The sequence below is a fragment of the Pongo pygmaeus genome, chromosome 14, assembly GCF_028885625.2.
Source record: "Pongo pygmaeus isolate AG05252 chromosome 14, NHGRI_mPonPyg2-v2.0_pri, whole genome shotgun sequence".
Classification (NCBI taxonomy): Eukaryota; Metazoa; Chordata; class Mammalia; order Primates; family Hominidae; genus Pongo; species Pongo pygmaeus.
This window is the reverse complement of record NC_072387.2, coordinates 97,292,434-97,316,533: the sequence shown is the minus strand read 5'-3', so window position 1 is coordinate 97,316,533 and position 24,100 is coordinate 97,292,434. Positions and strand designations below refer to the sequence as shown.

The window sequence follows — 24,100 nt, the reverse complement described above, 5'->3', positions numbered from 1 at the left end:
CCTGAACCAACAAAGGCATAAATTACATATATATGTCATATATGTTATATATATATTATTTATATATATTTATATATATTTATATATTTATATATATATTTATATATATAAATATATATACTTAAAAATTTTGCTAATTAGGGGAAACATATTTTGTATTACGAATAAAGTTTAGGAACTATTTCCTAAATTGTTAATGATGGAGATTCTATCAATCACACATAGTTAAGTCTTTTGCACCTTAAGTAATCATTACTTCCATCCCTCATATTTGACATAGTTATCAAGTGTTTATTCAGAAACCATTTAAAAAATTACATGTGCTGGGATACATATGAGACTGTAACAACAGTAGCCCCATCTTACAGAGATCTTGTTTATCATTATCATCATTGCTTGCTGCCCACAGGGATAAAGACATTGTATAGAGACTTGTACAGTCCATGATTTGGTCTTCTGAGGTGCCAGTACACGTGGATCTGTACAAATGCAACTGGGTTTGGTTAAACAATCGAAAATCGGCTACAATAGTAGTCAAATGAACATGTCATTTTGGTTCACTAATAAAAATACTTTCAAATCTTTTCTAATAAAACCCAAAACTTGCAAACAATTCTCACTGGAATGGCCCAATCAATTGCCCTATTTTTTTTAAATACATTGGGATACAATCAGCTCTGTTTTCTTAAAAGAAAATACAGATTCAATTGGGTGGGTTGCATTGGCTTTTAAAGATTTTGCCATTAAATTATCCACATTTTTGATGATTGAAAATGCCTTCCTGATACCACGTCAGTTTTAGAAATGCAGATCCTAATACAGTATGACACCTCTGCAAAATCATAGGCTAAATAGTGAAGGAAAGAGGAATGCTAAATGTGCATATAAAAATAGGTGCTACAATAAAATATTTGTATATTTCATCAATAAGTTATTTTGACTAATCAATTATGGATCATATAGCTCTGTAATTTTAATGATTTGTCCACATCTATGGTGATCCTTTACGGGATCACAGTACATTTTTTTTAATTCTAATGTCCAGAATGCATACAAACACATCCTTTAAAAACAAAGAAAAGGAATGAGAAGGGAGAGGAGGGAAGGAGAGAAGGAGAGGGGCGGAAAAAGAGAACAAATTTCCTATTAAAGTTGGGGTGTGCTAATTTCTCCACAAAAGCCAGTTAGACCCACCCATGGCTTAAAAGGGGAGAAAGAGAGGTGGGGCAAGGGCGGGGGAGGTGGAGGAAGCAAAAGAGGAAGAGTAGAATCTATGCTCTGCCATCATCCACCATTCTTAGCGCTTCCAACCACTACAAAAATGACTGCGACCTTTCACATGTCACCCGCGCAGCAAATTGGCCTCCTTAAAGCCCTTCTCCACACCTGCCCCACACGCAAGAAGAGAAAGTGATGTGCCCAGTTTACACAAATGTTTCCCAGTGTAAATTTTAAAGGAAATTGCACACCCTTTTCGCATCTTCCACCGAAGCTGAGAAATCCCGTGCCAAGGCACTTCACCCTAAACGTTGAAACAACACAATTAATCAAATGTGTTCACTGTGTGTGTCTGCTTGCTTGTTTGTTTTAAACGCAAAAGCTCCAAGGGAGTTTCTTTGCTTTTAGAACTGGCTAAATGTGGTCTGTTTTTCCAGCACTTCGAGGTAGTCCGGCTCAACGTTTAGTTTTGCTTTTAACTCCAGATATTCGTTCCGGTTGGGTTCTACAAAGACAGCACTCGGGGGGCTGTAGAGCACCGGTTCCCGTAGCCTGCTGTCCCCTGCCCCCGGGTGCAAATACTGATGGGGGCGTCTCAGGTCATAGTTGGGGGAGAAATTGTAAGCAGCGGGGCTGCACGGGAATTTGGGATATTCCGGGAGGCTATTGCCGGCGGGGGTGGTGGAGCAGTGTTTTTCTGGTTCCAAAATGCCCCTGTAAAAGCGGTCGGCGTCCTGCACCGGCGACAGCAGGTCCTCCCGGGGCTCGATGGTGCTGACGCTGTAGGCGGGGCTCCGCAAGTGGTGGCTTTCCCGCCTCTCCTCCTCCCCGGGCTGCAGCTGCAGCTGCGGCGGGGGCTGCTGCTGTGGCTGCTGCGGTGGTGGCGGCGGCGGCTGCTGCTGCTGCAGGTGGTGGTTGCTGCTGTAGGTGACCTTGAGCTCGTGCAGGTCTTTGTAATCCTCTACGGAGTTGCCCTCTCGGGAGCGGTAGATGGGGTTTTTGCACATGTGGCCCAGTGGGTGGGGGATGTATTCGTATACGTGGCCCGCGGGCGTCTTCACCTTGGGCAGCGCGGGCCCGCGGTGATGCACGTGCGCGTGTGGGTGGCCGCCCGTGCCGCCGCCGCTGCCGTACACGCTGTACTGCATGTTAAAGGAGCTCACGTCGGAGTTGTTGGTGCTGGTGTGGTCGCTCTGGTTCTTCTTCCTGCGCTTCATGACCAGCACGAAGAGCCCGGCGGCCACGAAGACGGACATGATGAAAACCAGCAGGAGGCTGAGAATTAACACAGACAAGGGCACCGACGACGCCCCTCCGCCTGCGCCCAAGCCCGCGGGGGCCCCGGTGCTGTTCAACCGGACCGCAGGAGTCACGGCGCTGGTCCTCGCAGGGACCTGGATTGAGGAGGGTGTGGGCGTGGAAACCACTACATCTGAATAGTCAGGGCACAGCAGCTCCGACTTAATGGAGCGCATGTCGGTCTCAGCGAATTTCTTGGGCGCCTTACAGATCACCTCGTCCACTAGGACGCCCACTTTGAGCTGCTCCACCCACAGCTTCATGCCCACAATGTCGCAGGTACAATCCCAAGGATTGTCATGCAGGTCGATTTGGATGAGTGACTTCAGCTGGTCCAAAACTCCACTCACTGGCAAGGAGGTGAAGTGGTTACTCCTCAGGTTTAGCCTGAGGAGGGTCAGGCCAGAGAAGACGCCTGAGGGCATGGCCTGCAGGAGGTTGTTATTCAAGAATAGCAGCTGGAGGTTTGGGACCGGGTCAAAAGTTCCAGACTGAATCTCGCGGATGAGATTATACTGGAGGAAGAGATACTGCAGGCTCTGCAGCCCATAGAATAACTCCGGGCTCAGCCTCTCGATCCTGTTGCCATTCAGGTAGAGGCGCCTCAGGTTGGTGAGATCCCCGAAAGCGCGGTCCTGGATCATCGAGATGCGGTTATTCCCCAGGTGCAGGAGGTCCAGCCCCGTGGCCTCCAGGAAGTCTGTCCTGCGCACGACAGCGATGTAGTTCTCTGTCAGATACATCTTCTTGGGATTGTAGGGCTTAGGCTGTAGTTCAGCGATGCTCTCGATCTTTCGCTCCTGGCAGTTTACGTTGAGGCCCAGATCAGAGATCTGCAGGTTGCAAGTGCACGCGGTGGGACACTCCAAAGGCACCGGGGATTTGGTCTGATAGGCGATGCTGGGGCCATAGTTGCTGTAGCCCAAGTCCTTAGAGGGCTGCCGAGAGGTGGGGCGCACCCTGGGCTTGTTGGGTTGGCGAGTCCCCTTAGGGGGCTTCAAAGGGGGTTTGTAAACAGCAGAGGAAGAAGTGGCCACAGAATTCACTGACGCAGGGGTGGTGTGTAAATACCCCGTGGTGCTCAAAGGCGTCTGCGGCCTCATCTCGTAGTCAGAAATAAGTCTCCTTGGGCAAAGTTCCTGCTTGGATACCTCGTCCAAGTCCCTGCCGTGTAAGCGGAAGGGGGTCTCACAAACCACATCCCCCACCAGGGCTGAGTAGGAGATGCTGTCCAACCAATCCTTTAGAGAGATCAGCTCACAAGAACAATTCCAAGGGTTTTCCTCCAGCTGTAACTCCACAACTTTATCCATGTGCTGCAAAAGCCCCACGTAGGGCAGAAGTTTCAGCCGGTTTCCCCGGAGGTCCAAGTGCGTTAAGGGCACAAAACGGAAAAGATTGTTGGGTAAACTGGACAAAAGATTGTCATTGAGGATAAGCACCTGCAACAAATGCAGTTTCCCAAAAGCATTGGGTTCAATGACGCTGATGTAGTTGTAATCGACCTGTAGGTACTCCAGGTTCTCCAAGCCAAGGAAGGTATCATCTCGCAGAAGTTCCAGTTTATTATTGTTCAGATGCAATCTCCTCAAACCCCGTAGCCCATGGAAAGCCCCGGTCTCAATGTCCTGGATAACATTGCTACCCAGATGCAAAATTGAAGCCCCAGTGTAATTGACAAACTCATTGGGATAGAGACGGTTCAAAAGGTTTCCGGACAACAAGAGGTGGTAGATTGGGAAACGGGGAGGGCTAATTTCAGAGAGACTGATGATCCCCCTGTTTTCACAGCTCACAGTTAAAATGCCGTCCTTTTCCTCACAAGGACATGCATTGTCACAGATTTCCCCATAATAATCGATGGTTTCTGCACACGAAAGGACGAGAGATGTTACAGCAAACGCTAGAGTCTGCAGCATCCAGCTATGCATTTTTCTGTGAAGGTCCTGTTCCAAAGTTACTGGGGGGCAGCAAGTGTGCATTTTACCTCCTGTAAGGGAGAGAGAAAACAAGGAAACAACAGAATATGACAAAAATTTAAGGGATCAGTCAGAAAGTCTCTCTCTTTCTTAACATTATTACTCTAAAACCCAAAAGGAAGCGATATAAATGACACACCTCCCCAAGTGAAACGTTGACATTCTCCAGATTTTATTAAAATCTATTATACATTTTGATTTAAAGGTTGATTTCATTTTTTTAAATGAGCACACCACAAATATGCTGCTCCTTACAAGATAAGACCAGGTTAGATAAAGTCCCATTTTAGTTTTCTCTGCTCCCCCTCCTTTTCAAAACCAATCCATAAATATACATAAAATGGCTGTCAGTTCAGTTTCATGGTTCTAATTTAAGAAAAAAGAAGCACCATTTTACAAGGTTCCCAACCTCACCTATACCCAGCCCCCACCCCCCCTTCTTTCTTTCAGAACCTCTTCAGTTAACAGTTCACCGTGAAGGTCTCTCATATTCACAGAGAGGCAAGGAGCCAAAATACTTGGGGTATTTTAAACCATCGCTAGAAATGCCACGGTGGGAACCTAAAGGATACTTTTCAGAGGCAAAAAGGGTGTAATATAATGCATCAAAGGAGCCCCAGGAAGCTCTTAAATCACCAATTGTCTCCCGGAGCTTTGAGTAAGGAGAAAAAAGGAGAGCACATTTGCTTTGATGGTGGACTTCACTACCACGCTATTAAAGCACATCAGCGTCCTAATTGCATGCACAGTGCCACTTAGCAGCGCTTCCCGGAGAGCGCCCTGCGACCACCTCTCATTGATCATGTCAGCGACGCTACCAAACCGCATCTTTAAGCCACTGAAATAGTTCTGCACGATGGATTACAAAGAACTCAGCGAAGGTATTCGCAATCTCCGAATACCTCCCGATGCCTAGAGTTTAAAAAGGACGTTCCTACCGCTTACCGGGAATCAGTAAACCAAGGATCAGCACCAAAGCCTCCCTTACCTTGGGCTCGGCGTCTATTTGCAACGGTAATAGCAAGGTTTGCACGGAACTACCACCTCGACAGCATCCCCATCTTTGGAGTTGCTTATTACATTTAATTGTTAACGCTCCCCTCTCTCCTTTTTTTTAATCTCAGGGAAAGGACGCCTGGGCTGATTAAGAGGCAAAATAGAAAGGTGGGAGGGAGAACTGTAAGTGACTTAGGCCAGTTGTCTAATATCCGAATTTCATCTCCCACAGGAATCAATATGACCCCTCCCCCTTTTTTTCTTGCTCTCTTTTTGTCCCCTTGAAGGCTTCCTTCCACTTCCTACTTCTGATCAACAGCAGCACTCTTAAAGGAAGGACATAAATGGAATGAGCGCGCGTGTGTGTGTGTGTGTGTGTGTGTGTGTGCGCGCGCGCGCGCACGCTGCGTTGGTTAATGGGGTGGGGGACATTTGATAGAAATGCTGGACTCTAGGAACCTATGCCTTTTCTCTGGTCAACCTTGCTTTTGCCTCACTACCGAAGTCTAATATCAAATTGCAACTCCAAACTACAGCCAAGATGTTTCCGAGACAGCGGGTTCAAGCCTGGAGACCTTGCTCCTGATCCCCAAGTCGACTCCAGCCCGCGTTATTAAACGCCCCTGCATTCACACGCACATGTACCAGTGTGCCTGCGAATCATTCACGTGTGGCCACCCAGACGTGTCGAGATGAATTGGAACCACAGTGCATAAGCCTCGCAAGTATCCCCGACCTCCCAACGCAACGGTAAACGTCTCCCGGCTTAAAAGCGGCAAAAACATCCCCAGTGAAAGCAAAACGTTTACCTTGAAATTTCAGTTCTCCGCTGGATCAAATCCGCACATCCATTCAGGGAGGTTGGGTCCCCTCCCCCTCCCTCCCTGTGCTTCCCCGCCCCCATTCACCTCCCACCCCATCTGAAAGCCCATTGCAAATTCTTTCCAGCCAGTATTAAACTCCAGCGTTTACAACTTTAATTCAGTTCTAGTTAGCAAGGGTCGAAGAGCTTCCTCTCAGCCCACTCCCTTTCCCCTCCTCCTTGCTAGCAAAGGAGACCAAAAATTTGAGAAAATAAAGTTGAATGAGCCTGGGGAGGCTGACATTCTGACGGGGAAACGCACCTCCGATGCAAATTCGCGGGTGCGCTGAACATTATCAGATTCTCAGATTTTTTTTTTTTTCTGGAGGGCGGGGGCGGGGGGACTATTCATTTTCTCCCAAAGAATTTAGATACTGGATCACCGCCCTGTACGTCCCTGCATTAAGCAGCATGGAGCCTCTCGGACTGCAGCCCAGCACCCAGGCCGCACCGGAGGCTCCGGGCACAGCTGCTCAAGCGGCCGCCCAGGCAGAAGCACCCGGAGTTCCAGGACGCGAGGCTCCCCCTCCCCCACCCCGCCCCAAAGAGAAGGAAGGGAAAACGGAGAAAGAAGGGGAGGGAGGAGAGGGAAAGAAAACCACCCCGCCACATAGATACACACACACACACACACACACACACACACACACACACACACACACACACGAACCTCTTTTGCAAAGTAAACGATAGACTTACCCCGTCTCACATCTCCAAGGCCCAGTCATCATAGCCACCCTTTAAAAACACATACATACACAAAAACCCTCTTTGGGGTATGCACTGGGTTTCTCAAGCCCAGGCAGGGCGAGGAGAGGGCGAGCAGCGCGGTCCCAGAGGCTGGAGGAAAGAGGCGCCCGGACGCCTCCAGCCTGGGGCCGCCGCCGCGGTGGCGACCGCGGGTTCCGGGGCTCCCCAAACGGCTCTCCCCGGTGCTCTCCGCGGTAGTCGGAGCGGGCAGCAGGGTTGGGGGGGAGAGCGGGGGGCGTTCTGGAGCGGCGGGATAGGAAGGCAGCGGGAGGGGGCGGCGGAGGTCCGACTGGAGAGGCGCCTCGCGGTAGTGGCCGGGAGCCGGAACCGGGCGGGGCGGGGAGGGGGAGCTGCTAGGAGGGGAGGCACGGAGCGGGAGGAGGGGGACGCGGAGAAGACTGCCTGGCACCGCCGGCCCCGCCAACGTGACGGTCAACCCCGCCGAGCGCTCGCACCCGCTGACACTCATGATCACTCGCACACTCGCTCCAATACGTGTTAAGGCGCGATCGCGGGGTCCCTGGCAGTCTTCGCTGCACCCTCCCCCAACAGGGGTACTCACAGTTCCCATCTGCATAGGGGGCAACTTTCTCCGACCCAGCTGTGGCCGCCGCCCCCTCCAGCCTCCTCCGGCTCCTCGCACCCTCCGGCCTGGGTTCGCGCCGGCCGGCCCTCCCCTCCCCCCTCGACTCTCCTCGCAGTCTTCACCACATTCCCCCCTGGTCAGTGGCGCACGCCGGGGGACGAGCCAGCGGGAGCGGGTCGCGGGGGTGTGCATGCATCTCCCGCCTTCTTCTTGCAGCGCACACTGTACATGGTAGTGAGGGGGCGAGCGAAGGTGGCACTGGCCCCTCGGCTGCTCCAGCGAAGGCGGCGGCTGCAGCTCCTGCGCTGTCCTCCGCCCCCCGCCAGCGGCGACCACCGCGCTGGGATCCCGCCGACGCTGTCCCCGCGCCGAGCCCGCCGCCGCGGCCCCTAATTAGTATTTGAGAGGCTCTTGCATCCTTTTGGCAGTTTCATCCTCACGGTGTTTGCAGGGTTTTTTTCTGTATCCCTTCCCGAGATGCGGCGCACAATCGTCATTATTTGGAACTCTCTATCACCGACATCCTTTGGGGTTTCTGGGGGAAGGGGGGGCGGGCAGCAACCGCGTAGCTCTATGCCTGTGGCTTGTCCTGGCAGCCCGGTGGCTGTAAAAAAACTCCGAGAAAGTCGCGTCTTCCTCCCGGGCGCCGAGGAGGTGGCAACGCGGTAAGCAACGCCGAGTCTCTGAGACAGCTGCTCCGGAGCGGGTGCAGGGCCCAGTCCATTGCACTTGTTTATTGTCGCGCCTCTGGTGCGAGCCAAGCTGCAGCAGACATGATGGGCCCGGGGCGAAGTGGGCGCTCGGTGGCCGATAGATGGCAGCCGAGGGCGAAGGCGTCCCTGGGCTAGGGCGGCGCAACCGGGGCCCCCTTGGATGTCACATTCGTAGGAGAGAGAGGAGTCTTGGACCATGTGCGTAATACCAGCGTGGGACTGTGCAATTCTCGGATTGGGAAAGGGAGGAGTGGAAATAACCCCGGCAGTGCCAGGCTTGCTGGTGGTCAGGAACAGATGATTCCAGCCCTGTGCTGATCGCCTGCCTTCCTCCTGCCATTCAGAATGCTGCTGTCTCGTGTACATACTGTTAAGGATCCTGGAAAAGGGAGTGGTTCCTCCTAGCTGCAAACAAGGGCGCTACTTTTCTTTTCTCTTTTTAATAGAATTACGTTTTATAGGTGTGTCTAGGCAACACAAGGGAATGTGAAAGACTTTCAGAGGGAATGTTTGTGAATACATTTGGTGTGTACTAAAAAGCTGGAAAACCCCTAAGTAAATGCAATATCGATAGCGAGTTTCTTGAAGAGTCATCTGCTAAACTCCACTAGAGTCATCTCTACAGTAAGTATTCTTGGGTCTTTCCATGAAACCAGACACTTCCATCCCCAAAAAGGGGTCTTTACATTCATAAGACATGTTTTCAATATTTGTCATATTAGACCTGCCGTTCATCCCAGGTATAAGAGAAAGGTTGATCACAGTAAGTGACCCAGTGCAGTCTGAGTGCACATGTGCCTTTTCCTTTGATAACTATGTAGTTAGTTTCTCCATGTAAATATATTTTACCTACTTTATTTTGCAATTAATTACATCTTAATTGTTATTGATATTGTTTTATTCTTAGTAATATTTGGGATAATACTGTGTTATAATCTGGTTAATCATGTGTTTAACATTAATATAGAGTCTGATAATATGTCTATGTTCTGAGAAGTATATATGTCTTAGGTGATGAACATTGCAGTCTCCTAAGGTATTGCAATCTTTTTTGAACTTTCCCCTGCATATGTTGTGTGAACATATATATTTTTACTTTATACTATAAATACTTTATTTGGAAACAATTTTAAGTATAGTTTATATTCAAGGGAGAGGAAGGGAGAGGAAGGGAAGAAGTAATATACTTAAACAATTTTGTTTAAGTATAGTTTATATTCAAGGGAGAGGAAGGGAAGAAGTAATTTCAGATAATAAAAACAAAATCTTGTAATAAACATTTCATTAAATTTAGAAACATTTGACCTAGGAATGATAGCCACTAGCTATAGATACATTGCATAAACAAATATAACTTACACTTCCTCCACAAAAGGCTTAGTTCTGTATTTTTTATTTAGTCATTAACTTTTAACATTATATAAACATTTTAGAAAATTTATTTTTAAGTGTAAAATTACTTTTATATTTTCAAAATGAAAATGTAATATTTAAATTTAAAATCATATAGGAATTACAGCCAGAAGCCTTTGGAATATAAATATTGAGTCTTATCAGAAACATAATTTTCAATATTGATTAACTTTGTAGAAGTTCTGAAAGGTCATAGTCTTAATCGATTATTGATTTTTTCAAAATAGCTTAAATAAAGCTGTTATATTTTATCACTGTTCTAAATCTTCATAATTTCATTCAATAGCAAAGTTTAATTCATGGTTTTGTATTATTTTTATTTTAAATATTTATTGTTCTAATTAAAGTAAATATTATTCAACTAAGAAGTATTAAATATGTTTGGAATTAGTTTAGGTTACAGTTTTGTTAGAAACAATTATGCTAATAATCTAGTTTACCTCTTGTGTTTCAAATAAGTAAATGATGAAAACTTTCTGCCATTAACTCAACATTAAGGATGGTCCCGGAAGCCACCATTACCTTTTGCCACTAGGTGTCTCTATAAGATGCTCTGCAAGAGAATGAAATTTTAGAAAATGCTGTGACATGAACAGTTCAGAACAGAAGAACACAAGAGGGAAAATATCATAGATATAAGGAAAAGCCTCAGTTAATCTGATTCTTTATTTGCACTGAATGTTGACTATTGCTTAGAAAATATATAAGTGAATTACATAAGAGTGATCAAATATGAGCCAAAACTTTTACCCACATGAACAAATGTATCTATGTTTTAGTCTATACTAAGCAACATATGGTCATATGTGTATATATGCTTTCAGACAGCACTCAGATGCATGCACTTAATTACATAGATACATTTGGCCATTGTAAAATTAAATGATTGATCAAATATATCTCCCCAGAATTAAGCCTATTAATATTAAACATTATTTGATGGAGTTGGATGTGAAAGTCTCATTTGTCCAAATGTTTGCAAATATCTTTTTTTCATATTAGAATTATCTATTGAGAGGGTATCATCATAAATGCGTATCATGTAGGGAAATATATTTAGAAATTTATTTGGGAAATATATTTGGCATTTATATTGTAAATATAATTGTCATTATCAATTATGGCCATAATTTGCTACCTGCAAATTTAAATTTAAATTTAAAACATAAGTAGCATACTTGTCACTTAAAATTGACCATATATTTTTGTAAATTTATATTTATTAGTTTCTAGAATTATTATTTTAGTGCTTTATGAACACAGGAGGGATTCTTATATTAAGTACATTTCTTAAGATAACTCTTATCACATTTGTGTATCACTGTGTGTTATCATTAGAATATTAAAATGCTTAGTCAAGAATTAAGGTGCTTTAAGAAACAACCTAATGAGGATTATAAACAAGGAAATTCTTTATTAATCATTGCATGACTTCATAAGTATTGATCAACATCTAAAGCCAGTAGAGCTTGCAATTTTTTTTTGTTGTTGTTGTTGTTGTTAGCCTAACTGGTGAGTTAAGATTATGGAATTCTAATGCTAAGTTTCTATTCCTCCACAGTAATGGCTAAGAAGTCTGTTCAACTCAATTTAATAAATGACATATTTTTCAAGTCTAAGTTAAAGGGCATATGTCTTTGAAGGTTTTGAAATTGAAATTATATATTTTGAATTGAATATATCACATTCTTATATATAATTATATATAATATATGTTATATATATATCGCATATCTAAAAGGAGAAAATAAAGGTTTCTCCTGGAGGAAAATAATGAGTCACCATTTATGATTGTGTCTCTATGAAATTGCTAAATTAAATAACTATACAGCATTTGTCTTTGACATTTTGTCTAATACATTTAAAATTTAAAAAAATCATGCAGTTATATTTATCAAATTAAAAATGGCCAGCAAATGTAATTTTGCTGAAATTATTTGTTCACTTACAGACTTAATTATTCACAGCCTTAGAAATAGACTCTCAGAGGCATTACAAAAGAATATACAAAAAATACCCAATTTTCTTCCTTGCCTCATGCAGTTCCTTGCACATACACTTGGATATTTTTTGATATAATTACATATGAAAATATCCTTTTTGGATAACCAGTTGGAAATATCTACAAAAATATATCTTTGGAACACTACTTTTTCAGAAAGTAGGCTTCAGGTGTGCCAAAGTAAGATACATAAAACACTGTGTCAGAAGATATTTGTAACAGATGCTTGCATTTGAAAATGAATAAGAACAAGTTAAATGTCTGACTCACTGAAAAGTCATACACGTCCTTCTATACCTTAGAATGCTCTTCTACTTTAAACAACAGTTTGTATAGGAATACTGTTTTGCCATTATTAGGAGATATATAACATTACCTATAATATGTGAGAGGCAGATTTTTTTTTCTGGAAAGAAATTAATACACACAAATCTAATAATAGTGGTTACCTTTTGGAAGAAGACTGACGTCTTAAATAGAATGGGAATTTATTTTTCATCGTATGCTCTTTTATTTTTTTACTATTTTTGTTTTTTACTGTTTTTGTTTCTACTGCAGTTTGTTCAATTTTGCATACACATTCCCAATAAAAATTTATAAAAATGTGCCCTTGAAAAATAAGGATATTTGGAAGGGTGATTTAAGAGCTTAGGAAGAGTTCAAGATGATTTCCTTAAATTCATCTCTATCCTGTAGTTCAAATGGCTTTATTTTTCATGACACGTTATTATCACTGGAGACACTGAATACATTTCTAAATATGAGTGTCAATTAATTAGTTACAATAATTTCTCAGCATTACTCATATGTGACATTCAATTCTAGCTACCAGTATCAGCTAATAGAATGGTAATTAATAGAAGCTAGCTTTGTTATCATCACACTATTCAGAACTATGCTGTGTACTGGGAACATTAGTTTTATTTGATACTCTGGTGAGTGAAGAGGAAGATCAAAATGGCTCTGTAGAGAAGATAAGTGATTGCACTTGAAGTTGTCAGCAGCTGTTCTTTACTGTTTACTGAAGAAAAGTGAGTGTGTAGTTGTGACATTTTAAATATACAAACTATCATCAGACCCTGTTAGAACAAAGGCTACTGCCATCTGGCTTATACTAACATTGAAATGCACACATTCCACTGGAAATGAAGCAGTTTCATAATGTAATCAGATTAGCTTTTCTGTGTAACTCTCTATTAGTGCTATGATTTGTCTCTTGGGACCCATTTGTCCTTGGTTCTCACACATCTCTAGTCATTTTTAGAAAATAAGTCTAAACAGGCATTATGTTATGCCTGTATTTTCTGTGTTATTTCTGTTTTTTTTTTTTACAGAGAAAAACAATTAATTATCCTAAAACACAGTTAAATTACAACAATTTCAGAAGAACCATTGCTAATGAAAAATATCTAAATTGATTGTACTACATTCAACTTTGCCAACTGGAGTCCTTCATTCAACAGAATACTCTCCTAATCTCTTTATCCCCTCAAAATGAATCAGCCTTTTTCCCAACTCCAACGCTTTGGTTTCCACTGCCCTTTTATCTATCAGACTTTTCATTTTTATTTTACCTACTGTTCTAGAGAATTCTCTGTAAGTCCTTTCTCCATCTGAAAAAATCTTATTCTTTCTAGCAATGAAGACTGCTCATCTAAACATTCCCTTGCATTATCAAGCACTTGATCTGCACAATGTTCTATTTCTTGCTTAATGTGTTTTTTTTCTTCCAGACTACATTATCATTCCTTATTTTGAAAACTGTATATGTATCCCTTCAACAGCAAGAAAAATGAGCTCCAGAAATCTTTGTATACATAAAATACTTGTTCATTTATGAATTTATTAATTGAACAAATATTTATTTAGCACCTAAAATGTGCTAGATCCTATCTCTTGTATTTGAGATGAAAATAGTTGATTCATATCAGAATGCTTACAGAGATGTTTGACTTTTTGTAAATTATGTTTTCTCTATCAAAAGTCCCTATCAAAATTAATGAATTACAATTTATGCAATAAAATTATATCACATAAATTGTATTCTTGAATAACATTTATTGTGGCATAGGTGCACCAAGCATCTACAAGAGGCTGTTCAATAGAATTTTCTGCGATAATGGAAATTAACTGTATCTGTGCAATCCGATATGATAGCCATTGGCCACATAAGGCTACCGAGCAATTGAAATATGAATGATACCTTTCTGTAGGAGGTAGATTAAAAAAATGAAATGTGGATGACATGGCAGAGGAATTAAAATTTTATTTGTCATTTAAATTTGATTGGTTTAAATTTAAATAGCCACCTGTGGCTAGTGGCTACCATATTGGACAGTGCAAGTCTAGAATAGAAATTCCTAGAGGATTGAAACTGTGTTTCTTGTGCAATTTCTGGGATACCTTGGAAATTCAATCAATATGAACAGCTGCACTCATAAGTAATGATGGTGATTATGACACCCTCAATAAATAAGGACAATTATGATTCACATTTGGCAAGAGGCCTGATTTGCATTCTGTTTAGGGTCTCTATTCAATTCTTTCGAATTGCATTCAATTGAAGGCCTCTACTATTCTTTTGAAGATTTCAAGGCACTTTACAAGTACTTCAAAATTCTTCATTACACCCTTATTATACCTCTATAAAGAAAGAAAGGTAGATTATTTTAAATCAATAGAATTTTATTAGAAAATAACTGCCTTTTTATGCATGGAAGAGTACTCTCTAAAGTACTTTTCTCTAGATCACACAGTGGGATGTTAGTAGAACCGGAAAAGAAAATACTAAATCAGTATTTTGCTTCAGGAATTATCTAGGATAAGTTTTGTGTGCAAAAAAAGACTCTAAAAAAACTGCACTTGAATGTTTGTATTCCATCTATTTTAATACGAAAACATGATTTTAAAGTTTAGTGGCATTTTGTAAAATTGGAATGGGCAGAGTTTGAACAGCAAATTATAATTAACTAATTTATAGAATGCTAATATGGTCTCTAATTTCCATAAAAAGCTCAATAAACCTCAGTTTTAATAAAATGACATTTATGAATCTGATACAAAGACATAATGTCTTGATAACAAGTCCCATTCAGAAGTTATAATTTTTTAAGGTTAGATTTTGTTTTTCATCAATCTATCTAAAATATTAGTTATATTAGTGGCCTTTATTTCCAATAATATGCTTCATCCATAGACAAAACCAGTATAACTTCAAAGGAATCACACATTGCTTTAAAGCTTAAGTCCAAAATAATTAGGAAACCACCAGGTCTCACCATCAGTAAAGTGTTTCTCGAAGACCTTGAATTCATTCTTGGTTCTGGCTTTGTATCATTTGCGCCTCTGCATTAATGAAAATATTTCCTCTGGGTAGATGACAAAGTTAATGTGCTATGTCTTCAACTGACTATATAATTATCACACTGGTTAATCAAATAATAAATATTAAAATGTAAACTCCTTGGAAAATATAATTATTAATCTGGTCCAGACATGGTGGCTCACTCCTCTAATCCCAGCACTTTGGGGGGTTAAGGTGGGAGGATTTCTTGAGGCCAGGAGTTCAAGACCAGCTTGGGCAACATAGCAAGACCCCATCTGTAGGAAAATAAAAATAAAAGTAGTTGAGTGTGGTGGTGTGGTTTAGCTTTCCAGGAGGCTGAAGTAGGAGGATGCCTTGAGTCCAAGCGTTTTAGGTTGCAGTGAGCTATGATCTGGCATGGGAGAGAGAATGAGATCCTGTCTTTCAAGAAGAGTTTTTTAAAAAATAATTATTATTAATCTTAACTTACAGATTTTAAGTTATTCTTTTTTTTTTTTTTTTTTTTTTTTTTTTTTTTTTTTTTTTTGGAGAGGGAGTCTTGCTCTGTCGCCCAGGCTGCAGGGCAGTGTCGCAATCTCGGCTCACTGTAACGTTCGCCTCCCAGGTTCAAGTGATTCTCCTGCCTCAGCCTCCCAAATGGCTGAGACTACAAGCGTGTGCCACCATGGCTGGCTAATTTTTTTGTTTGTTTGTTTTTTGTTTTTTTTGTATTTTTAGTAGAGACGGGGTTTCACTGTGTTAGCCAGGATGGTCTCGATCTCCCGACCTTGTAATCCACCTGCCTCGGCCTCCCAAAATGTTGGGATTACAGACATGAACCACTGCGCCCAGCCCATTTTATTCTACTAATTATATTTATTTAAACAGATATTGGTAATTGGATGGTAAATTCATGAAAAGTTACCTCTGAAAAACACATCTGTGCCAGCTCAGTTTTTGTTTAATATTAGATGATGCATTTTTATTCTGCGATTAAAAATATTCCATCAATCTAGTGAAGATTTTTATAGTGACACTAAATTTATAGTTGTTCTCATATAGCATGCTATGATGTATGCTGCTATTTTAATTGATTATTATAATTCACAATGAACAAATAAACAATTTTGATTTAAATCACCAGTAGGAGATGCATGATTCATTCTAAAATCAATCTAGGTCTTCAACTGCTATATTATATGAGTAGCGACTGCTATACAAACAGACTTTAACCAATTACACTACCACTTATTCATGATATCTAAGAATTTTCACATTTAAAAATATTTCACTATAACATAGATATGGTAGCATTTAGTAGTAATGTATTACATAGAGAAAGGCAGGCTTAAATTCATTTGTCCCTTATAATAGGAATCCATTTGACTGGATTTTTTGATATGTAATGTGATGATTTTTTATCATTTCTGAGATGAAGTCTTGCTCTGTTCCCCAGGCTGGAGTGCAGTGGTGTGATCTTGGCTCACTGCAACCTCCACCTCCCGGGTTCAAGCAATTCTCCTGTCTCAGCCTCTTGAGTAGTTGGGATTACAGGTATGTGACACCATGCCCGGGTAATTTTTGTATTTTTAGTATAGACAGGGTTTCACCATGTTGGCCAGGCTGGTCTCGAACTCCTGACCTCATGATCCTCCCGCCTTGGCCTCCCAAAGAGCTGGGATTATAGGCATGAGCCACCGCACATGGCATAGTGTGACTTTCTTCAGCTATGGTTAACACAAGCATTCACAGGCAATGCACACTTCATTGATAATTCAAAGTCAAAGGTAAATAAAATGTACACATACATACATACAATCATTTACTATTACCAGGCATTTTATCTAGATTGTCTCATATTTTTCTTATAATGACTTCATTAGGTGTTATTATTACTTACAGATGAAAGGCTGAGTTTCAAGGTAGTTGGTGATATTCCATATATCACACAGACAGTAGATAGCAGACTATGCTATGAATTACACAAACTGTCAGTGTCTATTTGCCTTACCTATGTTAGCTCAAATTAATATCTTTGAACTTTGTTCTCAGTTTAAACAAAAAAAGATACATTGATTTTCAGTAATTAGTCTCCTTAAGGATACTTTATAAGCGATTCATCATTTCTATCATGTCAGATATATTTTGAGAAATGAAACAGTGAAAATACATTTCAAAATATTAATATATACTATTGCTCTTTTAATTATTATAATAATAAATTAGATTTTAAACTGATCATGAAATATATTTATAAATAGGCTGTGGAATATCAAGGATATTATTAACTACCAGAAATTATTGTTAGAGTAATTCAAATATATAGGGTTAATAAAACAACACTTGCTTGTATACATAGAGTATGCTTTTTCTTTAAGTGGAAAATGTCTCTACTATGACATATTTTTCTTGTCTTTCAGTTTTTGACTATTAACAGTTTTATATTTAATCACCCAAATGCTAAAACAGGCATTATACATCTCCTAAAATATCAGTAGTAAAATGCAAATATGGTTTATTTGAAGGTGAATCCCTTTCATGATTAAGTTTAGGAACATAACCTCATAGTCCTTTCTAACATAAATATGTTATGTAAATAATTTTAAATTGAAAATTTTGTGACATATCTTCTATTTTTTTCAAAGGTATATATGTGTTAAGATAATCTCATAATTAAGTTTCTCAGTAATTAAAAAATAACTTATGGTAATATTAATCACAAATGACTAATAAACCCTATAAATAGCTAAATTTTACTTTTTATTTTTAAACATCTGACAATCTTCTTGAGTATTGATGTCATGTAGTCCAATTTTGTTATGAATACTAGGCATGAATCTCCACAAAACTCAAAAAAAATTGAGTGTTGGTGCATATCAGTATTTCCTCAATAAAAGTATAATCATATATGAAAAGATTTGACATAATCATGAATCTCCAAATACTGAAAGTTTGTAAGTATTAGGTTCATCACTGACTATCACCTCATCTATTTATATCCATGTTGAAATAAATACATGTGTAGTAAAAGAAAATACAAGTATCTCTCCACGTTAGCAATTCATGATGTTTCTGACCACCTTCTCCTAATATGCACTCAGAGAGCTGCAGGGGCACTTGAGAATGCATCTTGGAGCTCTTCCAGAAACTCTGAGTCAAAGAGCAATGTCTGCATTCACAAAGAAGCATTCACAGCTGTCAGAAGTTAAATGTCCATGAGACTCCTAGTACAGCTGCAGTCCTTCCAGTACACTGACAATGACTGTGGAAACTAGAATTTGATAACTATTTTTTTCCATGGGAAAAATATCACACAAGAGTGATTAATCTAGGCCTGACTGATAATAAATAATTATGCATTCACAGCACATGAAGCATCATTGTCCTTAAAACATTACTTGGTCTGCAGTGTTTTTGCAGCCAATTTCCACTGCCAGAGAAAGTATTCTTGCTGCAATAAACTGTCAATGAACTTCTTGTAGGCAAACACCTGCAGACACCTGCTGGTAGCTGGTACACAACATTTAGGATTTCAGGAACTGCAGCATAAGCCAAACCCACAAAGCAGTACTGGGTGGGAGTGAGTGTGTGAGGACATGCATGACCAAAGGAATGCACACGTGAACAGGTATTTTCTGTCTCCATTTATACTTGATAAAATGAATAGACTGAATTTTCTTCTCAATTGTGTAATATAGCTGAGCAGACTAATACAAAAAGTAAGCAACGTTTGCAAATAAAGTTTTCAATTTGAGATAATCTATTCCAATTTATTATTAGGTGTTTTCAAGACCAATGATTACTAAGTTGAAAATATTTAACCATATGCTCTATATGTCCATAGAGATAACAAGTAATCCACATTTTGCATTCCTTTTTGCAAAAAAAAAAAACCTTAATGTTCTTTTAAAAATAGTTCTGAAAATTTCTAAATGAGATTTCAAATCTCTGTTTCTGTAATAGTTTAGGTGAGGTCCAAATGGAGGTAAGTAAATTAGCTCACGTTAGATATCTATTTAACTTTATGGTTGAATAAAGGAGCCCATTTGAAAATGTATTGGTTTTTAATTGTATCAATTAGCACATCAATAGTCCCTGAATATAAAAATCTGATTCCTAACACTTAGTGAATTATTGAAGATTAACTTAAAGGATTTTAAAATCACTTCCCAGAGTAAAAATCATTACAAGCTTTTTCAAATGTCAATTTTTTACTATGTGTTGGCCTTGTTGGTATGAGAAATGATGAAGAAAAATGGAAACCCAGTTGCTTTGAATTTTAGAAGTGGCAGGGCCGATAGAGATCATGGAATACTACACTCTAATTTAAAGGAAACAGACAGTGTAAATTCTTTAACTAAACTGCCACTCCTGTAAATAGTTACTGGCGAATTGGATAGATCTTCCAATTTTCTGCTTCCTTGGTCAGTGTACCTCACCTGAAGGAAAGTGTGTAGCTAAGTTAACTTGATAACTTATTCTGAAAAGCACAGTAATAAAAATAAAACACTACCTCAGGTCCCATGCTATGTTTTGGCAGCATTCCATGTCATTTGCATAAGACCTTCTGATACGGAATGGATTATCATAATAAATTCAGCTTGGATTATTGAAAAATTTTCTTATACAAAGTGAGCAATAGGTAAGCTGTTAAGTTTTAGTCTTGCCATGTGTGTTCACTGAGGGAAAAAAATCAAGCAGATATGTTGATCAGCTTTATGGAGATACAGTTTCTCAGAGATTAAAGTGCCTTACACGTTTGTTTACACAAACATTAATTCATGCATGTTAATTATGCTTAGGCTGTCCTTACTTTGATTAGTGAACTCATCTATACATATCCAATATCAAATAATGCATGTAAGGCCCCCTCATTTTTTATTATTTTGGTGAACTTGATAATATTTTAACAGAAGACAATTAAAATGCAGACTCTTTCTTCTAAATGGCATTCTAGAAAGGTGCTTATATAAGGAAGTTGAATAAATGTCTAAAGTATATAGTGTTTTTTCTTTCAAACCATTGTTTAGGAAAAGTGACTAAAACTAAAAAAAAATTTATTGCATTTTTTAATTCAATAATTCATTATGGAAATACAATAGTTTCAAACATAGTAGTATGAGTCCTTTTGATTGTTTCATTGCTTTTTACTATATGGACTTTTGCACAGATAGTGCAGTGATTAAAAACATAGGTATGTGCAAACGTTCCTTAGGATCTCAATCCTATTTGTTCCTCTTAGTAGATTTAAAATGTTATTTATTGAAATTAATATCTTTGTTTCCTCATCTAAAATATGTTTAAAATATTAAAACCTACTTTTGTGAGAGGATTAGTTGAGATAATTCATGCAAAATACGTAACACACTTTCTAGCACATTGTAGGCACTAAATCAATTTTAGCTACTATTATTGTTTTGCCTTTATGTTATTAGTTGTTACAGGTGTCAATATAGTTTGAATCTATTTGGTAAAGAAGCAGTTGGAAAAACAACATATGATCTTATCAGACACTTTCTTTTTCCAGAATAAGCATTATTCAAGAAAAGTTGCATTCATTTTCAGCCGCCCCTGCTTAGTTATGGATTTATAGCATCAAGAGTCCACCAAAAGATTAAGCTGTTGCTGGCTTGCAGATTTCTAGAGCTCCTTTTGGCTACTGGAATAAAAAAAATGAGAGTGCTTGCCAGACAGCACTTCCTAATGATGAATTTTATGAAACCCATGCATTCACATTGTTCTAAAAGATCTGGAGGACAGAATAGAGGAGAAACTACACTTTTGTATCTTGGGTTTACAAAGTCATGAATCCTTTACAAAGTTTATTGAAATTGTATGGGAAATTAAGTCAAGTTTGAGTGTGACACATTCTGATACACTAAAGAGAAATTATAAGCAATTCTTAAAGCTGTCTTCAAGATGAAGATATAATTTGGCTATGTTTAAAATGTCGGCAACACAACAATCAATATTTAGATTTGAAAATGTACTGTATTTTTTTTTTGTATTGTACTTTAAGTTCTGTGGTGCATGTGCAGAATGTGCAGGTTTGTTACATAGGTATACACGTGCCATGGTGGTTTGCTGCACCCATCAACCCGTCATCTACATTAGGTGTTTCTCCTAATGCTATCCCTTCCCTAGGCCCCCACTCCCCACAGGCCCCAGTGTGGGATGTTCCCCTCCCTGTGTCCATGTGTTCTCATTGTTCAACTGTCACTTATGCAAACATTATCCAAACACTTATCCAAACACAGTAACAGGTGTTTGGTTTTCTGTTACTGTGTTAGTTTGCTGAGAATGATGGTTTGCAGCTTCATCCATGTCCTTGCAAAGGACATGAACTCATCGTTTTTCATGGCTGCGTAATATTATATGGTGTATGTATGCCACATTTTCTTTATCCAGTCTATCATTGATGGGCATTTGAGTTGGTTTCAAGTCTTTGCTATGGTGAATAATGCTGCAAGAAGTATATATGTGCATGTGTCTTTATAGTAGAATGATTTATAATCCTTTGGATATATACCCCGTAATGGGATTGCTGGATCAAATGGTTCTCAAAAGAAGATATTTGTGCAGCCAACAAACATATCAAAAAAAAGCTCATCATCACTGGTCATTAGGGAAATGCAAATCAAAAGCACAATGAGATACCACCTCATGTCAGTTAGAGTGAAGTTTAATGGAAAAATTAGGAGAGTCAATTTAAGTTATTAAGGATAGTAAGCTCTAATGTAAGTTAATTAATTTATCTTGTGTATAGAATATTATATATGCAGATTCATTAATTCAAATTATTACTCAGCTGCATTATTTATTGTTCTTGTCAGTATATAAGAGAAATGTTATTGTTTTGTCTGCTGTTTTAAATCTATCTATCATGTATCTATCATCTACCTATCTATCTAATCTTTATACACATTTATTTTTGCTTGTGTCATTTGAATGATTTCTGTAGTTCCTGAATTTGTTTTTAAAGCACTCAAACTTACTAAGCTTGAATTATGTTATTTAATTTATTTTATAAGTACCTGTACTGAAAATATACTATTGTTAAAGTGCAATTTTGAAGCAACAAATATGACTTCGAAAGTCAAATATAAGAAAATAATGCTTATTTTGAAGAAAATATTTTGGCCATGGGTATTATGTTTGATTTCAAAAAAGATTAATTTTGGTGCATTTGGCTTACATATACTACTTCTCACATGTCAGAAAGCTGTATAATTTCATTCTCATAGCCAGTTGTGCAGATGGATGGCATAGTTTTTATACACACACAAACACATATGAATATAAACAGAGAGTGAATTCAGATAAGAAATATATATATTTCATATATAGTATACATATGTGTATAACATACACATATGTATTTTATATTCCACCTATGGTATATATATATATATATTTATATATCATAAATATATGTATATGCGATACCTATATGCGTATATATGTATATGCCATACCTATATGTGTATATATGTATATGCCATAGGTGGAATATAAAATATATAAGTATATATGTAGATGCCATACATATATGTATATATGTAGATGCCATACATATATGTATATATGTAGATGCCATACATATATGTATATATGTAGATGCCATACATATATGTATATATGTAGATGCCATACATATATGTATATATGTAGATGCCATACATATATGTATATATGTAGATGCCATACATATATGTATATATGTAGATGCCATACATATATGTATATATGTAGATGCCATACATATATGTATATATGTAGATGCCATACATATATGTATATATGTAGATGCCATACATATATGTATATATGTAGATGCCATAGGTGGGATATAAAATTATAAAATATAATTTTATTATATTTTATAATGTAATATTATAAAATATAATTTTATTATATTTTATAATGTAATATTATAAAATATAATTTTATTATATTTTATAATGTAATATTATAAAATATAATTTTATTATATTTTATAATGTAATATTATAAAATATCAGAGCATAATAAAATGCACTTACCATGAATGTCATCCTGAATACTGAATTTTTTTTTTTTTTTGCTGCCAAATTCAAAGACACTTACCTCATATATGAAAATAACCTCCTCATGTGCTCTCACTAATCTGTAATTTTCTTGATGGTAACAATTATGTTGTATGAATTTTATGTCTTCTAGCAGCTCAATTATTTTTTGAATTAAGTTCACATGAAGATTATGATTTTTATATATGTGTTCATCATTTTAAATAACAGTGTGTCTAAACATTGATACTTTTTGCTATAAGAATATCCAATGATTCAGATTTTACTGCATTTTTGGAATTGAGATATTGATATAATATTTACTTGCTTTATTATATATATGAAGGTTACGTGTTGGGATAATATTCAGATAGCATGTTTAGACACAATCCCTAAGTTTATTTTACCTATTCCTTGCTATTTTCTAAAACCCAAGTGAAAGGATTTGTGTGTTTGTTTTTATTTTGCTTTTACAAATATTATTCTTTATTTTTCCAGCCATATTCTTGCAGAATGCAGAATACAGAATAAGACAGTCCTCAAAGCTTGGTCACATTGATGAAGAAGAGTCTGGGGGCCACAGTAGTTGTAGCTGTTACAGCCCAAGACTTCTTTGAATCATCAAGAGGGTTCCGGCCGGGAGAAACGCTTTAAAAATATATAGTCATTATACTTCCTGATTGGTTGATGAGGCAGGTTGTAGCTGACAATTTAAGCCACTCCGTGCCAACTTAAAAGAGTCACCTGGCAGCTGTTAGAGCAATTACTGGAAGGGGCCATTCTTTGTCTGCTGTGAGCAATAGGTGACTCTAAACTGCTCAGCTCTTGGCCTTCCAGAGTTTCTGAATTTGGGGGAAGTTATAGGGTAGTCTGTTGAATGTTTTCCTAAAATATAATACTTTGAAATGCATTTGTTTGCTTTACAAATATGAT

The 24,100-nt window shown here is 38.7% G+C and overlaps 1 protein-coding gene across 3 annotated transcripts; it reads right to left on the bottom strand.

Annotated features, from left to right (window-relative positions):
* Positions 1–270: 270 nt before the first annotated feature.
* SLITRK5 (SLIT and NTRK like family member 5) lies at positions 271–7,793 on the bottom strand. 3 transcript variants are annotated; one of them, XM_054446941.2, is made up of 2 exons: positions 7,667–7,793; positions 271–4,507 (listed from the first exon to the last, which is right to left on the bottom strand). In XM_054446941.2, the coding sequence occupies exon 2, from the start codon at positions 4,497–4,499 to the stop codon at positions 1,623–1,625; it is 2,877 nt and encodes a 958-aa protein (XP_054302916.1). In that variant the 5' UTR covers positions 4,500–4,507; positions 7,667–7,793; the 3' UTR covers positions 271–1,622. The 3 variants fall into 3 exon arrangements, with proteins under 3 accessions (XP_054302916.1, XP_054302917.1, XP_063507115.1); XM_054446942.2 differs by lacking the exon at positions 7,667–7,793 and adding an exon at positions 7,054–7,437; XM_063651045.1 differs by lacking the exon at positions 7,667–7,793 and adding an exon at positions 6,302–6,915.
* Positions 7,794–24,100: the final 16,307 nt, after the last annotated feature.

Excerpts from the sequence above, each read along its gene's own strand:
- SLITRK5 (XM_054446941.2), bottom strand. The coding sequence starts at position 4,499 with ATGCACACTTGCTGCCCCCCAGTAACTTTGGAACAGGACCTTCACAGA.